The 14,669-nt window shown below is 35.0% G+C and overlaps 2 protein-coding genes across 2 annotated transcripts in view; one reads left to right on the plus strand and one right to left on the minus strand.

Moving 5' to 3' along the window:
- Positions 1-2,411, plus strand: LOC113226796 (ubiquitin-conjugating enzyme E2-17 kDa). Its single transcript, XM_026459550.1, has 5 exons — positions 1-301; positions 814-877; positions 1,463-1,494; positions 1,720-1,903; positions 2,065-2,411. Exons 1-5 carry the CDS (start codon positions 278-280, stop codon positions 2,202-2,204), a joined length of 444 nt encoding a protein of 147 aa, XP_026315335.1. The 5' UTR covers positions 1-277; the 3' UTR covers positions 2,205-2,411.
- A 3,880-nt stretch (positions 2,412-6,291) lies between these two features.
- The window catches only part of LOC113226800 (cadherin-23), a 65,135-nt gene continuing 56,757 nt past the window's right edge, over positions 6,292-14,669 (minus strand). The window contains exons 23-28 of the mRNA XM_026459555.1: positions 13,927-14,207; positions 10,427-10,667; positions 9,396-9,581; positions 8,733-9,068; positions 7,747-7,945; positions 6,292-6,695 (exon numbers count right to left, since the gene is read on the minus strand). Of these exons, the coding sequence (XP_026315340.1) occupies positions 6,355-6,695; positions 7,747-7,945; positions 8,733-9,068; positions 9,396-9,581; positions 10,427-10,667; positions 13,927-14,207 (1,584 nt within the window). The 3' untranslated portion in view covers positions 6,292-6,354. The remainder of the gene's footprint in view (positions 6,696-7,746; positions 7,946-8,732; positions 9,069-9,395; positions 9,582-10,426; positions 10,668-13,926; positions 14,208-14,669) is intronic.

A 14,669-nucleotide genomic window follows, 5' to 3' on the forward strand; every position in this document is an offset into this window, starting at 1 on the left:
TTGCCGTTGTCTGCTCCCTGCGAGTGCGATAATTTAGTTAAAACTAGCCGTCTGTTTAAAATCGTATAATTTCTTTATATTAGTTAATATTATTTTACTTTTTAAGTCGGTGAAGATTTATCTTAACTATAAAAAATCAATTATTACTGCATAAAACGACTAATGTGGTACTTTTGCGTTTAGACGGGAGCCATCTTGCAATCTCTAATCAAAGGTCCTTGGCTCACAGTTTCGTTGTCTAGTTGAAAGTCAGTTTATTCCATCATAAAATAATCAAATGGCGTTAAAACGAATTAATAGGGTACGTATTCGTAATTAAATTATATATTTTAACGAATATTTGGTTGTTACATGGAAGTGTTGTAAAATATGTATCAAGACTTCGTAGTGAATGTTTCGTCATTGTGAATACCTATTATCGAAAATTCTCGATTAATCCGTGTACGTGATTGTTTTTGCGTTAAAAAATACGAAACGGGACATATTATTCACGTTATAGTGTTCTTTATTTAACATAACGGTGTATTACTGGTTCTAGTAGGTGACAATTTTGTGCACACGGCGTACATAAAATGTCGGAATTATGTGCCAATTTTGAGGTTTTCTCGCCCAGCAAGAAGTGCGTGACATTAAAATATTGTGGCTGATGGTTTTTAGAGGAAGCTATGTGATGGAGAAAGAAGCTAGGACACAGATTGCGATGTGTTTACTGACGATCAGTTGAACGCCCGTTTATTTTGCGAGTGATGATGTGACACTGGTGCATAGGTATAGTATTTCCTGTTATTCAAGTATAATCTTTTTGTTGTTTAGGAATTACAAGATCTGGGCAGAGATCCACCAGCACAATGTTCTGCAGGTCCACATGGAGAAGATCGTGAGTACCTATTGATCTTCTACCTACTTATTTTTTGTGAGTCATTGTCTGCCATGAGAAACATTGTCGTATTAGAAAGAGTTCAGTAAATGTTGCTATTGTGGTTGTCTGCCATTTGTGGATATGGACAATCCCTTATTATTTTGCAATACATTTGCTATTTTTAGTTTGTTTTACCTCGTAGGGCCATGTAGGCAAAAATCTGATGATTTGTTTTCATTTGTCATCACAATGTGTAATGATTTTTTTCATGCCTGGTGTTGCAATTTTAAAATATTGTGAGTGATTTTTCATAAGTAACAAGTGCATTTCTGTTGCTTAGTTCCTATTAGATAAAAGATAAACAGTGACATAATAATAATAAAAGCATTTGCTTAAAGTGAAACAATCAAGTGCAGAACATGTGGATATTTATCTATAACACTCATATGATGTGTTTTTCTATCACTAGACAAACTTTTCAAGCAGAAGTCGGTGACCTGGTTACATACTGTAACATGTCAATGTTTTAACAGATCAGTGACCTATATATGTGTAAGTCTTATTTGATTTGAGGTTCTACAATGTTTGTTTTTCTTTTTTCAGTCTTCCACTGGCAAGCCACAATCATGGGTCCAGTAAGTATTTCTGATTAATTAATCATTTTTAGTTTAAAAACACTTGCTTTTTGTGACTGTAAAATCAAATTATTATCTAAATGAGTTTCTGTTCTAGTTGTACAGTCACCAAGTTATTCTTTTGTGAATTGTATAGACAACACCCATCTAGAAAGATAACCTAAAGAAATGTGATTATTTGTATGTAAATGATAAGAGTTTTATGTATTATATTATTGTTTGCAGGTCGACAGTCCCTACCAAGGAGGCGTATTTTTCCTGACCATACATTTCCCTACAGACTACCCTTTCAAACCACCAAAAGTTGCATTCACAACACGTATTTACCATCCCAACATAAACAGTAATGGTTCCATTTGCCTTGACATTCTGCGCGCACAGTGGTCTCCAGCACTTACCATATCCAAAGGTGATTTCCATTGTATAGTTATTATTTATATACCTATATGTTTCTTAATGCATTGTTATCTTAATCCAATAAGGAGGAAGCAAAAAAGTGTTTGCTAACGATTGTGTAATATTGTTGTGCAAGTGTGCTCTTAATAATGAATGTTGTTTTTTATTTTCCAGTGTTGCTCTCAATCTGCTCACTGCTATGTGATCCAAACCCAGACGATCCGTTGGTGCCAGAAATTGCTAGGATCTACAAAACGGACAGAGAAAAGTACAATGAACTAGCCCGCGAGTGGACAAGGAAGTATGCCATGTGATGAGTCAATTGTGACATCAGCAACACATACACACACATCGCCACAGCCCGGGCTCCACCCCACCCCTCCCCATTCCTGCCCCCAGTCAATCCCCCCATCAAATCCTAAATTTTCTGGAAATTGTATAAAACTGTTCATGGTCACTTTAGGATCAGCTTGATTTCTGTAATCTCTGATACTTTCCAAAAAGAGAATTATTGCATCTAAGTAAACACGGTACACGTTTGTGCAAATATAGTTTCTGTTTTATCTAATAAGAACATTTTCTATAAGAGCAAAATTTCTTTCCGTTTAACATTGATGTGTCGGTAGATGTCTTACATTCACATTTAGTTGAAGTTAAACATTAGTTAAATTTTCATCATTTGAATTTATGTATTCCTAAAGAATTTGTACTTTAACTAGGTCTAAATTGCATTGTGAAATTGTACAATAGCCATATGTTTAGGAATGGAGCGTTCCTTGCTTACCACAGTCCGGTCTCTTAGGATTTTGTCAATGAAAAATGTAAGTAAAGCTCATAAGTGTTAAGAACATTTTGGGTATTTAAGTAAGTGGTAATACAAAATGAGCTCGTTGACGGAGTGAGTGTTGATTTTTTTTACTAGAAAAGCAACTTTTTTTAAGTTAGTAAATGTAGCGTGCTACAGACCAGACTGACAATGATTGAAGTGGTCAGTTTTCTTTCATCCACAATATTTACGATGAAAAACGCTCCTATAGTTACAACATTCAGTATAAATTACAGTGTATCCTCATAAGATAATAAGTTACGATTAATCTAGATTTTTTTCAATATGGCGATCTTTATATTATAATTTTATCTAATATATATTGTGGTTGTAAGGATATCTGCGTTGTGATTTCCACGAACTTCCTAACCACAGCCCTTCCTTTACTTCCCCTCAACTTCATTGAACAAAAGTGTTGAATGGTATCATGGCGAGTGGCAAAACATGGTGTGTTAATTTACGGCTGCAAGAGAAGCTTTCACTTGGTTTAACACTAGGAGAGATTAAAACATAAAGCTTTTGAACTGTAATCAACCAACAAGTTGTATTTTTAGCTTCACTAAATTGTAAGAAAAAATAAATTATTGTGTATGTAAATAACAAGTTGAACTTTATTCAGGCATCTATCACCTTCCTTCTTTGCAGCTGTAAAATTACAACTGATGTTTCATCGACCTTCGTCAACTCGACGTTACCGTGTTGGAATATAGTCAAATTATATACAGCACATTAAAAAAAACATTTTAGATTCATTCGTAAGAAACCAGCGTATAAAGCAGAACATGAGGTATCTACATAAAGGTACTGAATAAATTTCACGCTTTAGGTTCAGACTGTCGAAATTAGATGTGTGTAAATAGAGGAAATGACACGAATTTGGGTCACCGTGTACTAAAATAATTTCTGACCGCTGAGAATTGAAATGGAGGTGTTCAAAATAACTCTAGAATCATTTTTGCTTTCCTTTTTCGTAATAATTGGCCGCAGTTCTTGTTTCCGACGCGAAAATAGCAACACGCCGCTTGTGGGCAAGGTTATGGTGTCTTCAAGGGCGTCTGCAGATATTCGGCAGCTGTCTCAGAACTTTGTGGTCTGACTTATTATTCCGGTTCACAGATTTTTTGTGGCATTGTAATACTAATCCATCATAAAGGTTTTTTTTACTAACTACACTGCCAAGCCTTTCAATATCTAGCTGAAGCTGAATAGGTATGAGGGATTCCCACGAACGCCATAGGCGACAGAGCACAGATTGCCATATTTAATTTCCCTCATTTTAAGTTTCATTTTTTATTCGATTTTGTAAAAGCACGTTACAGCTGTTGCGGTTCCGCTTCGTTCCGCATTAACGGTGGGGTGACCCTCTGCCGAATTGCGGCAGACCTTTGGGTTTGCCTGCTTGACTATTTAAAACTTCCTCTCTATTGCTGTACACAAGTTATATACTTCCAGAAAAGTTTCGTCTTATGAAATCTTAAAGTAATTCATATTGTAATAAAAGGCATTGATGAGAATGTTTAGTTACTCAGTAATTGTTATCTGACAAGTTTTGTATTGGTCGTCCTTCCTGTCGAAATAGTACCTTTCTATAGGACGTTGACTTTGTACACGGATTGACCATTTACGATCGGGCTGCGATGGTTGGTGGTGAAATTATTATTGTTCATTTCTGACTTATTTGTCGTCGTTATTCCTTTCAGTGGTGGAATATTTTGTGAAGGGTGTCTATAGACAGTGCATGGACACATTTGCAGCTGATGAAAATAGATAAGCTCCAAGAAATCAATAACTAACTGCTAGTCAGTATACACACGAAAGTAATCAATGTAACGATTATAATTGCGTCGGAAAACTTATATAATGTTATCGATTTTTAAGTTACGTAAGTTTACGATCTATTATTAGTGGTTGGGATACTTGAAAAAAATATGAATTTAGGTGAATTTGAACTTTTTATTTGTATTTTACGTTCTAAATGCATTTACATTCAAGAAGTCTTTAAAGTGAGAGTCAGAATGGCGGGTGTACCTTAACGGATCATGACAAATTTGGTATAAAAAAAATGTACCTAAATTGTATTATTTAGTACCTCTGTTTAAAAAATTTGTACCTCTATCAGACCGAAGTTATAGCAATATCAAAGGTACACCCGCCGTATTGACAGTCAATATGGCGGGTGTACCTTAGAATACCAGTTTTTAATTACAAGCTATAAAAACTTATTCCAAAAATTTGTACTTACTCTAAAGTAAAAGAAACTCCAGTTTGATCTGTTTATTAGTTTCTGAGATATAAAGCTAAAATTGTTCCAATTCAGTGTCGCGTGCATCTTAACGAATCCTAACAAATTTAGTGCCAAAAAAATGTACATAAATTGTACTATTTAGTACCTGTTCCTAATAAATATTGTATCTCTATCAGAACGAAATTATAGCGAAATCAAAATTGTAAATATTTTCGTATTTATTTTAAAATAATTTTTCGCCATTTATTTGGGTAGGCAAAGGTTCCACCATACAGCCTCTTTGTAAGTCAGTATCATTCCTTGTTTTTATTGAATAAGTTAGAAGCGCATGCCCTTAATATAATTTATTTCATGCAATGGTCGGAAAAGGTGTCCACATATATATAGACACATGTACATGTGTACAATATAGCTACAAGGACATGTTAAAACCACCAAAAATTTATTAATAACTTTTTTCGACTTCGAGATTTCCGGAAATGGTTTTACTGCATTGTAGGACAAAACTACTGACCTAGGAAGTCGAAGTTGGATTTTAAATTAATTCTAATGGGGCCATGTAAAAATGCAGTAGATAACTGACCTTTTACTAAAGCAGTGAATAAAAAAGGTAACGATTATGGTCACCCTCCGCGCTTTATTTATTATTAATTAACATATTGAAAAACGTATTGTAATGAGAATATTCAAATATTATATTAATTGTAGACGACAGGGTAAGCGTCCGTGTTTTTCAATAGGTCTTTTATTGATTTAGTAGTTTGATTGACATAAAATGGCATCAACCCTTCATGACATATGAAATAAACTATGGCGCATATCAGCTTTTCAATCAAAACAAGGAAAGATACTGACTTATAAAGAGGCTGTATGGTGGAAACTTTGCCTACTCAAATATACTTATGGCGGATATTTTTTTTTTAATTACGAAAATTTTTACAATTTTGATTTCGCTTTAATATTGTTCTGATAGACATACAATTTTTTTAGGAACAGGTGCTAAATAGTACAATTTATGTAAATTTTTTTTGATACTAAATTTGTTAGAATTCGTTAAGATGCACACGACACTCTGAAATCGCATAAATTTAGCTTTATATCTCAGAAACTAACCAGCAGATCAAGCTGGAGTCTCTGTTACTTTAGAGTACTATTAAAGTATAATTTTTTGGAATAATAAGTTTTTATAGTTATTAAATAAAATTGGTAATCTAAGGTACACCTGCCTTATTGACTGTCAATACGGCGGGTGTACCTTTGATATTGCTATAACTTCGCTAAACAGTACAATTCAGGTACATTTTTTCGATACTAAATTTGTTTGAAATTCTGACTCTCGCTCTATAAAGGCACAAGCATATGATAATTTATATAAGTACATGTCAAAATAGAGTTATAGTTCAGTCGTCTCCATATTTTTGGCGTTCTTCATTTGTTCCAGTTGCTGATAAAAGTTGTACTTGGCTTCATTCGTTTGTGGAGCAGTCTCGTTGGAATCGAGAGATGGAAAAGCGCCAGTGGTTATAAAATAAGGTTTTTCGTTAGACAAGTCTTGGTCAACGGCGTTCTCGTCAAGGGAATCCCGTTCACTCTGTTCATCAGATTTGTACCAGTCGTTTTCGTATGCGTGTAGCCAGATGGGATTGGAGCCTTTGGTGCTGTGCTTATTGGTGTTGGGTACGCGTCCTGTAGTGCTGCGGATTGTCATGTCAGATTCGCCCGCTGTGCCCGAGGCTATAAACAAAGTAATAAGTTATTATACGTATAGTGATGGACGACGTGTGCTTACTTGATGACCTTGTTGGACTCACTAGTGGTAAATAGACACTTGGCGTCTGAAGGGTAGATTTATAAGAATAAAAAAGAAGGTATCTACATAATAATTAGTATGACTGAATATCATAACTCACAATGATCTGAGCTGTATGGTAGAATTATGAAGAATTGAGAATCTTCACAGCCAAATTACTTTTATTGTCCATCGCAATTCAAGTAAGTTTAGGGTCTACCTTTTTAACGTTTTGCAGCCAAGTAGTTTAATTAGCCATAACTAATTGACTGGGCTTTTCACTATACGCCGTTATGTACTTTAAGACCTAAATGATGTTCAGACTTTTAACCCTAATTACTCGCGGCTATGGAATCCGAGATAAAAAATGTAAAACAAACCGCTGTCGTTTTAATAAATCTGTTAATGCGGTTCTACTCTTGACTTTAAGAGGTACGCTTATTAATTTTATGTTAAGAAGATTAATAACTATTTTTGTTTATATACCTACCTATTCGTAGTAACCAAACGCAATTTCACGGCTCAAAACCATACTAAAGGTTGTGTGTCCCCGAAACTGCCATTAGGATAACAATTTACCCAAAAACCAGCTTTTGTCAGCTTATGTAAGTTTAATAAATAGGATGTTTAAAAAATTACGTTTTCATATTTCTTTCCCTAAAATATTTTTTGTTATGGCAACACCGTTGTTTACATTTTTGACCTTGAATTCCATCGCCGAGTGTAGGGAAATCATAATTCGCAACGTTATTTAAATTTAGGGTAAATTTTTGAGTTACCCAAATCTACTGTTTCCAAACAGGTCTGAAAATACCAAGAGCACAGAGAATAGAGACAGATGCGGTCAAAAACTTCTTGAAACACAAAATGAATTATTTATATTACAAAACTATATTTACACATTGACCATTATTCCACTGAACATCAAACTACGAAAATCTTGCGAATTCGCAGCCTGGAAATACTATAATTAGTTAAATCTTTGTATATCCTTACAATAAGCAGTGGCAGTAGCAGCTTTCAATCTCCGCATGTAATCGGCGCGTTGTGACAAGCACATCATGATAGATAACACGAGTAGCACGGCGAGGAATAGTGATGTCCATACTAGCCAGAAGACTGTTTGATTCGATGATAATGTATCGGCTAGTAGGGGTTGGTATTCCGCGGGTTGTGTGTCTAGGACGTTGAATTCCTGGAGAAAGTAAAGAAGGATTAGCGCCACCAACGCCATCTAGTGGCTATGAGATTAGATAAAACCGTGACACTCAGCCTTAAATAACAACTGACAATAATCAATAGATAACAAAATTATGAGAAGGGAAAAATCAATACAAAAGTGAAACACGTACTCATTGGATTATTTAAGAAATGCTTAGGTCTATTACAAATCCGTATTATACAGCACTTTAGAAAAATTACGTTTCAAATTTCATTGGGTGACTCGACCTATAATGCATTTTTTTTTTCACACAAAACAGTTTATCGAGCTTATTTCCTGAATTAGTAATGGCTTCCTATGAGAAGTTGTTCAGTATCACGAGTAGTCATGATGAAATTTCAAACGATATAAAATAGTATTTTCCTCGGCATTTTTCAAAACCTGATATACACGTACCATTTTGGAATCATGTCCAGGTGTCAAAGGAGGTAATCTTCATTTATTGAATATCACAGTTTTACAACCATGACATTCATATATTTTTGTGAAAATACTCCAGTCCTCAGTTATTATTATTGTTACAAAGATCGAACAACACAAAGAAAAACTCCCTCGATTTGACTCGAACCAGCGTCTGTTGCTACAGACCCGATGCCAGGGCTACCGCTCTTACCAACTGAGCTACAGGCCGAGTCAGTAAATTATCATGAATTTCTCTATGTGCTTGTTGAGGATCGTTGTTTTGAGATTAAACGGTTTTTGCACTCGGCGCCACCTGTGAGAAACTTATAAGGGGTATTTTATGTATATAAATAAATACCTTGAACAATTCATCCAGCTGTTCGATATTCTTATCAACAATCCTTAACACCTGATCAACTTCGAGTACCGAATGATCCTCTCCATTCACCAAATGTAAATATAAATCAGTCTTAGTGTTATCAACGGAACCATCTTTATTTTCATGTACTCGTAAATCATCTATATTGACTACAGAATCCGCAACTTTGGCCAGTTGTGATCGAAATATGTGAATTTTTTCTCGTATTTCTGAAGGATGGGCACGGAGGACGAAACGAACGCGTTGGTCTTCCCTTAGTAGGTATATGAATACGTGAGCCTCGTCTTGTAGACCACCTGTGTCGTTGGCTATTACCTGTAATTTGATTCGTCGAGACTACTACATTTAGCCCATGATTAAGTTATTAAAAAACATATCTTTAAGATGGTCTGTGAGCTTTTAAAATGGCAGTTGCTATGTTGATTTGATCCTGACGTTCAAAATATTGAACAGAAATATCGTTTAAAATTTAAGTAACTTCTGACCTGTATTGTTAATGATGTACAGTGAACACAAAAGTGAGATGTACACTTTCAACTGTACATTGTTAGTGGTATAGAGTTGAATTTAAATCCTAAGTATAAAACTCTGCTGGCTGTTGTGTACATCTATATAAATACACACATAGCGTCTGAAACCAACCTTGAAATCAAAGTATCCTTTCATTCCTTTTTGCGGGTCGAAGTTCAAGGACACTGCCCCAGTGTCAATGTTGACCAGGAATGGCGAGACGGCTAGGTTCTCAAGGCCTTCGGTTAAAGTTTCCTTCACTTCACCATCGAGGTAATAGCTTATCTTTGCATTGTCACCTTCATCGAAGTCAATGGCCTAAAAATATATTATTCTTGTGAAATATGGACAATATTCCTATAGCGCGGAGTCATTTAAAATACAGTATTTCATATTCTATGATGTGATGTAAATATCGTTCTCTTATTCTCGTCAAAATAGGTACGAATATCATACTAAAGTTTTTACACATTCGTGTCTAGACCTTACTTTTTATACTAGAATGTTAATGATTAAAAATATAGGATTTTATTTGCGGCTAAATAAAAATGCAATACAATTATCCCAATAAATGACTATTTGAATAAAATTTTTTTGAAATAAAAAGCTTTTGAAAGAAAGAATCACGTACTGTAAGGAGATTCAATTCTATGATTGCTACTGTAATATTTTAGTATTTTATACATAACTGTGACACGTATATGCAGGAGCTATTACGTATATGAATACAGAATGGCGGCATAACAATTTAGAGATACGTCAAATAACATTATAGAGATTCCTCATCCGCGCCGCCAAATTTTATTTTACAATTTTATTACTCCATGACATATACAAATCGATGGAACAGTTGATAGATAGATCTTCCCAATATTTCTGGGATGTTTCCGACCAATTGCGCTCCTGTAGTTTGCGGGGGCAAGAGGGGGCACGTCATATGATTGGTAGAGTATTATGATCTTGACAGTGATTGGACCAGTGTCATTTGCCATACCAAAACGGTATAACTTGTAAGTAAGCAGTATTATTTGATTAATAAGAACAACGCTATAACTTGGGCCTTGTCTTTTTTCATCAGATGTGTTAAGAGGTCAAATATGCACTTTATTTTTTTTATAAAAAATAAAATAAAAAAACAAAGTAGTATTAAAAAAATATTTTACCTTTACTTGCATAAATTCAATTCCAAAATCAGCTTCAGTTGTAATACCGCCTGTGAATATCTTACTAACAAACTTAGGCGCGTTATCATTAACATCATTCACTGTTACGTGGACAACTAATGTGCTGACAAAGTCTACATCTGCTTGGTAGTTGGGTGTGGCAATACAGTCTTCAGTAGCTAGTATAGTCAGTGTGTAGTTTGCTTGCTGTTCGCGGTCTAATGGGCGAGTTGTTGATAGTCTAAAATATAAAATTGCACTTATTAAAAACGTGTGAAACCTAAAAGGGCAATTGTGAAGTAACCTGCATGTTGAACTCTAATCAAAGCAAGTCTACAAAACTCGTTGTAGACGTGTCAATGCTCAACATGCATCGAGTCAACGTGGTCAGCAATACTTGCCCTTCAGGGGATACGTACTCGGTGATAAAATGTACTATTTGCATTGATAAAGTAAACAATATTGTCGAAAATAGCTTTAGAGTAAAGTTTAATCTTTTGCAATATTCATTTTATTACATATGACTTCCATATTTTTTTGTGAAATTGAATGAACTGATCTCTGTATAAAGGTTTAGGTGATTAACTAAAAGTAAACAAACTTCAGCTGTCATAATACAATATTTAGTAGTGAGTTTCATACGTCGTATTACTGCTGTACTCTTTAAATTGGTCGCATGTTATTAGTCGTCATCTTTTTAAAGGCTGGATTTTAGGTTGTTTATCGTAGGACAGTTGTGGTACTTTGTGGGTCTTTAATTAAATATTATATTTATATTATATGTTTAGCACTACTTTAAATAGGTAGTTCGAAATGTTGTCTTATGACCTGAAAATATTATCATATATTTAGAACTATTTTAAAAAAGTTTATAATTTTACAATAAGTAACCAGGTAATGCCTCATAAAATACTTCATTATGGTTTGTTTTTTGCATTTAGTTAAAATCACCTAAACCTTTGTAGTTTATTATTACTGATACAAAGATCGAACAAAACAAAGAAAAATTCCTTAGATCTGACTGGACTCGAACCAGAGTTTGTTGCCATACCGGGGCTACCGCTCTTACCAACTAAGCTACAGACCGAGTCAGCAGATCTAAGGAATTTTTCTTTGCTTGTTGCAGACTTTTGTATTGGGTTGAAACGGGTTTCTTATTCTCAGCACCACCTAAGAGGAACTTATGAAATGTTTTGTCAATTTCTTGAAAAAATGCATGAACCGAACTCGTGTTACGTTTGCGAAGTATAATAATAGAAACCACAATACAATCAACCAACTGGAAGAACTTAGCCATACCTAGGATTTCTTATATACTACAGACAGGAGGTATTAATCTCGGTATAGCTCGAAGATAACAAACAATAATAAAAAAAATATGAAATCGAAGTATGGGCAAAAAATTCCATTATAACTGGACACAATTTCCCCATTTTGTATGAAATATGTTTTGAAACCAAAGCTTCGGAATCAATTGGGTATTACGGAGACAGACGAACGTAAGGCTGGTTTCAGACAGCTGTACGTACGGTTCGAACGGAATGTCCGCCCGCGGGCCATCCGTATGCGTAGAAACCGCAGTGTTCTCAATCGAATATTTAATTTAGTGGGGATATTTACGGAGGACAATCGCCTACAATAAACGCACAGGTGGTTTGTGCGGAGTTCATGCTGAGCGTATTCCGTACATAGTAATACGCGTCACTGTAAAATGATGTTCACCAAACGCCAGACGTGTTACTCCGCTGAAGTACTCCGCGCGGAGGGTCCGCAGATAAATCCGCACTGCTCTGAAGCCATCCTAATATGCAGTGTCAATAGATTAACGACAAAATTAATATTTCTATTTTATTCATTAGAATAAAATAGAAAAACAATGCAATCGTCATCTCCGAATCCGAAACTTGGTCTCACTGTTGGTTGTTATTAATTCTGTTTAGCCACAATTATTTTACTTATAAGTTTATCTGTTATTACGCAGCGATAACAAAGCGTGACAAGTATGTTTATCAATAACATGTTTTCTGCAATAACAATTATACCTATAATTAATATGTATTTGTAAATATGACATTTATTTTTAAATATAGGTCGTAATTTATTAAAAATAAACGACATTTGGACTGTCAATATCCAGAGTCACTTAATAAATGTAGTGTTAAATGAAGACTAGTTTTACTGCTTACTGTAATTTTTCTTTTGTTGGTACTTCGTAATAAATAAATTATTTTTAATAACAAGTAATTTGACTTTGAATCATAATATTTTGTTGAAGTTTTTATACTCCGGACAACCAAAGACACAAAAATGCAATACTTTCTGGACTGTTTTATTTTTGAATTATATAGATACGACGTGCTCTTTAGCTTCAATATTTTTCGAGTCAACAGATTATGTAACGAAGATTATTAAAGTTGATACATTTTGGCACTTATCTAATAAATTATAATGAAATGAAATAAATTATAAATAATAAATTCTTATTGTTTATTGTAATGAATCGTGAGATTCTTCTCCATATAAACGGGAATCATCATTTGAATCCTCATTAACATTAATTATTAATTCTTGGGTACACAAATTGTCAAATGCAACATCACGATCCCAATCAGACATCATCTACTTTTTTGAACCCCCGATTAAAATTTCTTCATAAATAAAATCGATTGTTATAAAAAATCGAATCGGAAACGCATTAGGATGTCACCAATGGATTAGAATTCGAGCTGTCCAAAGTTAAATAAATGGTTGGACGGAGTATAGTAGAGTTAGTAGTTAATTTTATAGTAGTAGTAGTAGTTAATTTCTTCGAAATTAATGTGCCAGATAACCACATCAATTAACACACAGAACAGCATTACTACGTTCCGGTTTTTAAGGATAATAAGGATGCCGGTGAAATTACAGGCACGTGGGCCTTGTCAACTTATGTCTCAGGGTGACGGGCGCAGTGGCAGTACCCTTCAGATCTTTGCAATTTAAAGCGCTGAGTGGCACTGCAACTGTTGGATGGACAGGCGTGTAGCTTACCATCAGGCGCACGACTCGTTCGTTCCGTCACTTGATATCATAAAAAAAATGTTGAAAAGTTAATTTCCCGGATTGGTCTTAGCGGGACTCATACCCGGGACCTTTTCACCCAGCGCGCACAATTTAAACAGGTGGGCCTCCGATGTTGTCATATCTCTGCGTGTGGTATTGATACATCGCCCATTGGTGAACACATAAAACACGGAAATTCGGAACGTAAATACGGTGTTCTTTTCAAGTTCATTGGCCCAGATAGATTTAGACATTAAATTGAGAAGCTGGTACGATATTCCCTCCGGGACACTACCCACAACAGTCAGGACCAAAAACGAAAAGTTATTTTCTTAAATTTGTCCTATCGGGAATCGAACCCGGGACCTCCTCATCGAGCGCCCACAGTGCAAACCGCTGGGCAATCGATGGCGTCAAATTCTGACCATGGATCATCTGCTTTTAAATGTGATACTTACTTATGGGTATTGCGGTGCAATTCGAACGCTCCATCCTGATTCCCCTCAACGATATAATAACACACAGGCAGAACAGGTTCATCCCCTCTATCAATCGCATCCCTTTCTATAACACTAGGGAGGTAAACCCCTTCCTCTCGATTGTTTTCGGTCATATTTACGTGGAAATTTTTATTGGGGAACCGTGGTCGGTAGTTGTCGACGTTTTGTACGTAGATTGTGAGATCTAAGTCTGAGCTTAAAGGTGTCGGGAGGCCCAGATCGTAGGCTTCTATCCTTAGCTGCGACAATTCAAAGTTAGTGTAAAAATTTTATATAGAACAAAACAGATATTTTAAATGTACACAAAAGCTTTTAATAAGCCCAATTAAAGCAGAGCAGAGAAGGGCGGTGTTTCATGAACCAATGAGGGTTTCGTTATTTTGGCATTAACATGCTACGTAATAAAAATAAGTTATTGTACATAACACTACGTGTTAGCCCACAAGATTGTTATAGTACAGTAGTATACAAAAAAGTGTTACACTTCTGCTATCCCAATTTTTTTCGTCGTATAGAATGAAATGACTTTTACATGAAACTGAGACGATCAGCACTAAAAATTTGATCAATTTTGTTAATTTTTATGGACAACTCACGCTTGACCAAAAATTCACTATGCCAAAACTGTTTTCACAAAAAAGACTCCTATGACATATGGTTGATGGTTCTTAAGACAGTTCCTTGTATCTTCTATGGTTTGG

The sequence above is a fragment of the Hyposmocoma kahamanoa genome, unplaced genomic scaffold (genome assembly GCF_003589595.1).
Source record: "Hyposmocoma kahamanoa isolate Upper Pololo Valley unplaced genomic scaffold, ASM358959v1 202, whole genome shotgun sequence".
Lineage (NCBI taxonomy): Eukaryota > Metazoa > Arthropoda > Insecta > Lepidoptera > Cosmopterigidae > Hyposmocoma > Hyposmocoma kahamanoa.

What these genes read in the sequence shown, in the direction of transcription:
- LOC113226796 (XM_026459550.1), top strand. Translation starts at nt 278, where the DNA reads ATGGCGTTAAAACGAATTAATAGG. An exon ending in AGGTCCACATGGAGAAGATC is followed by an intron (nt 878 to 1,462) that starts GTGAGTACCTAT and finishes TTCTTTTTTCAG; the next exon opens with TCTTCCACTGGCAAGCCACA. An exon ending in AAGCCACAATCATGGGTCCA is followed by an intron (nt 1,495 to 1,719) that starts GTAAGTATTTCT and finishes TATTGTTTGCAG; the next exon opens with GTCGACAGTCCCTACCAAGG.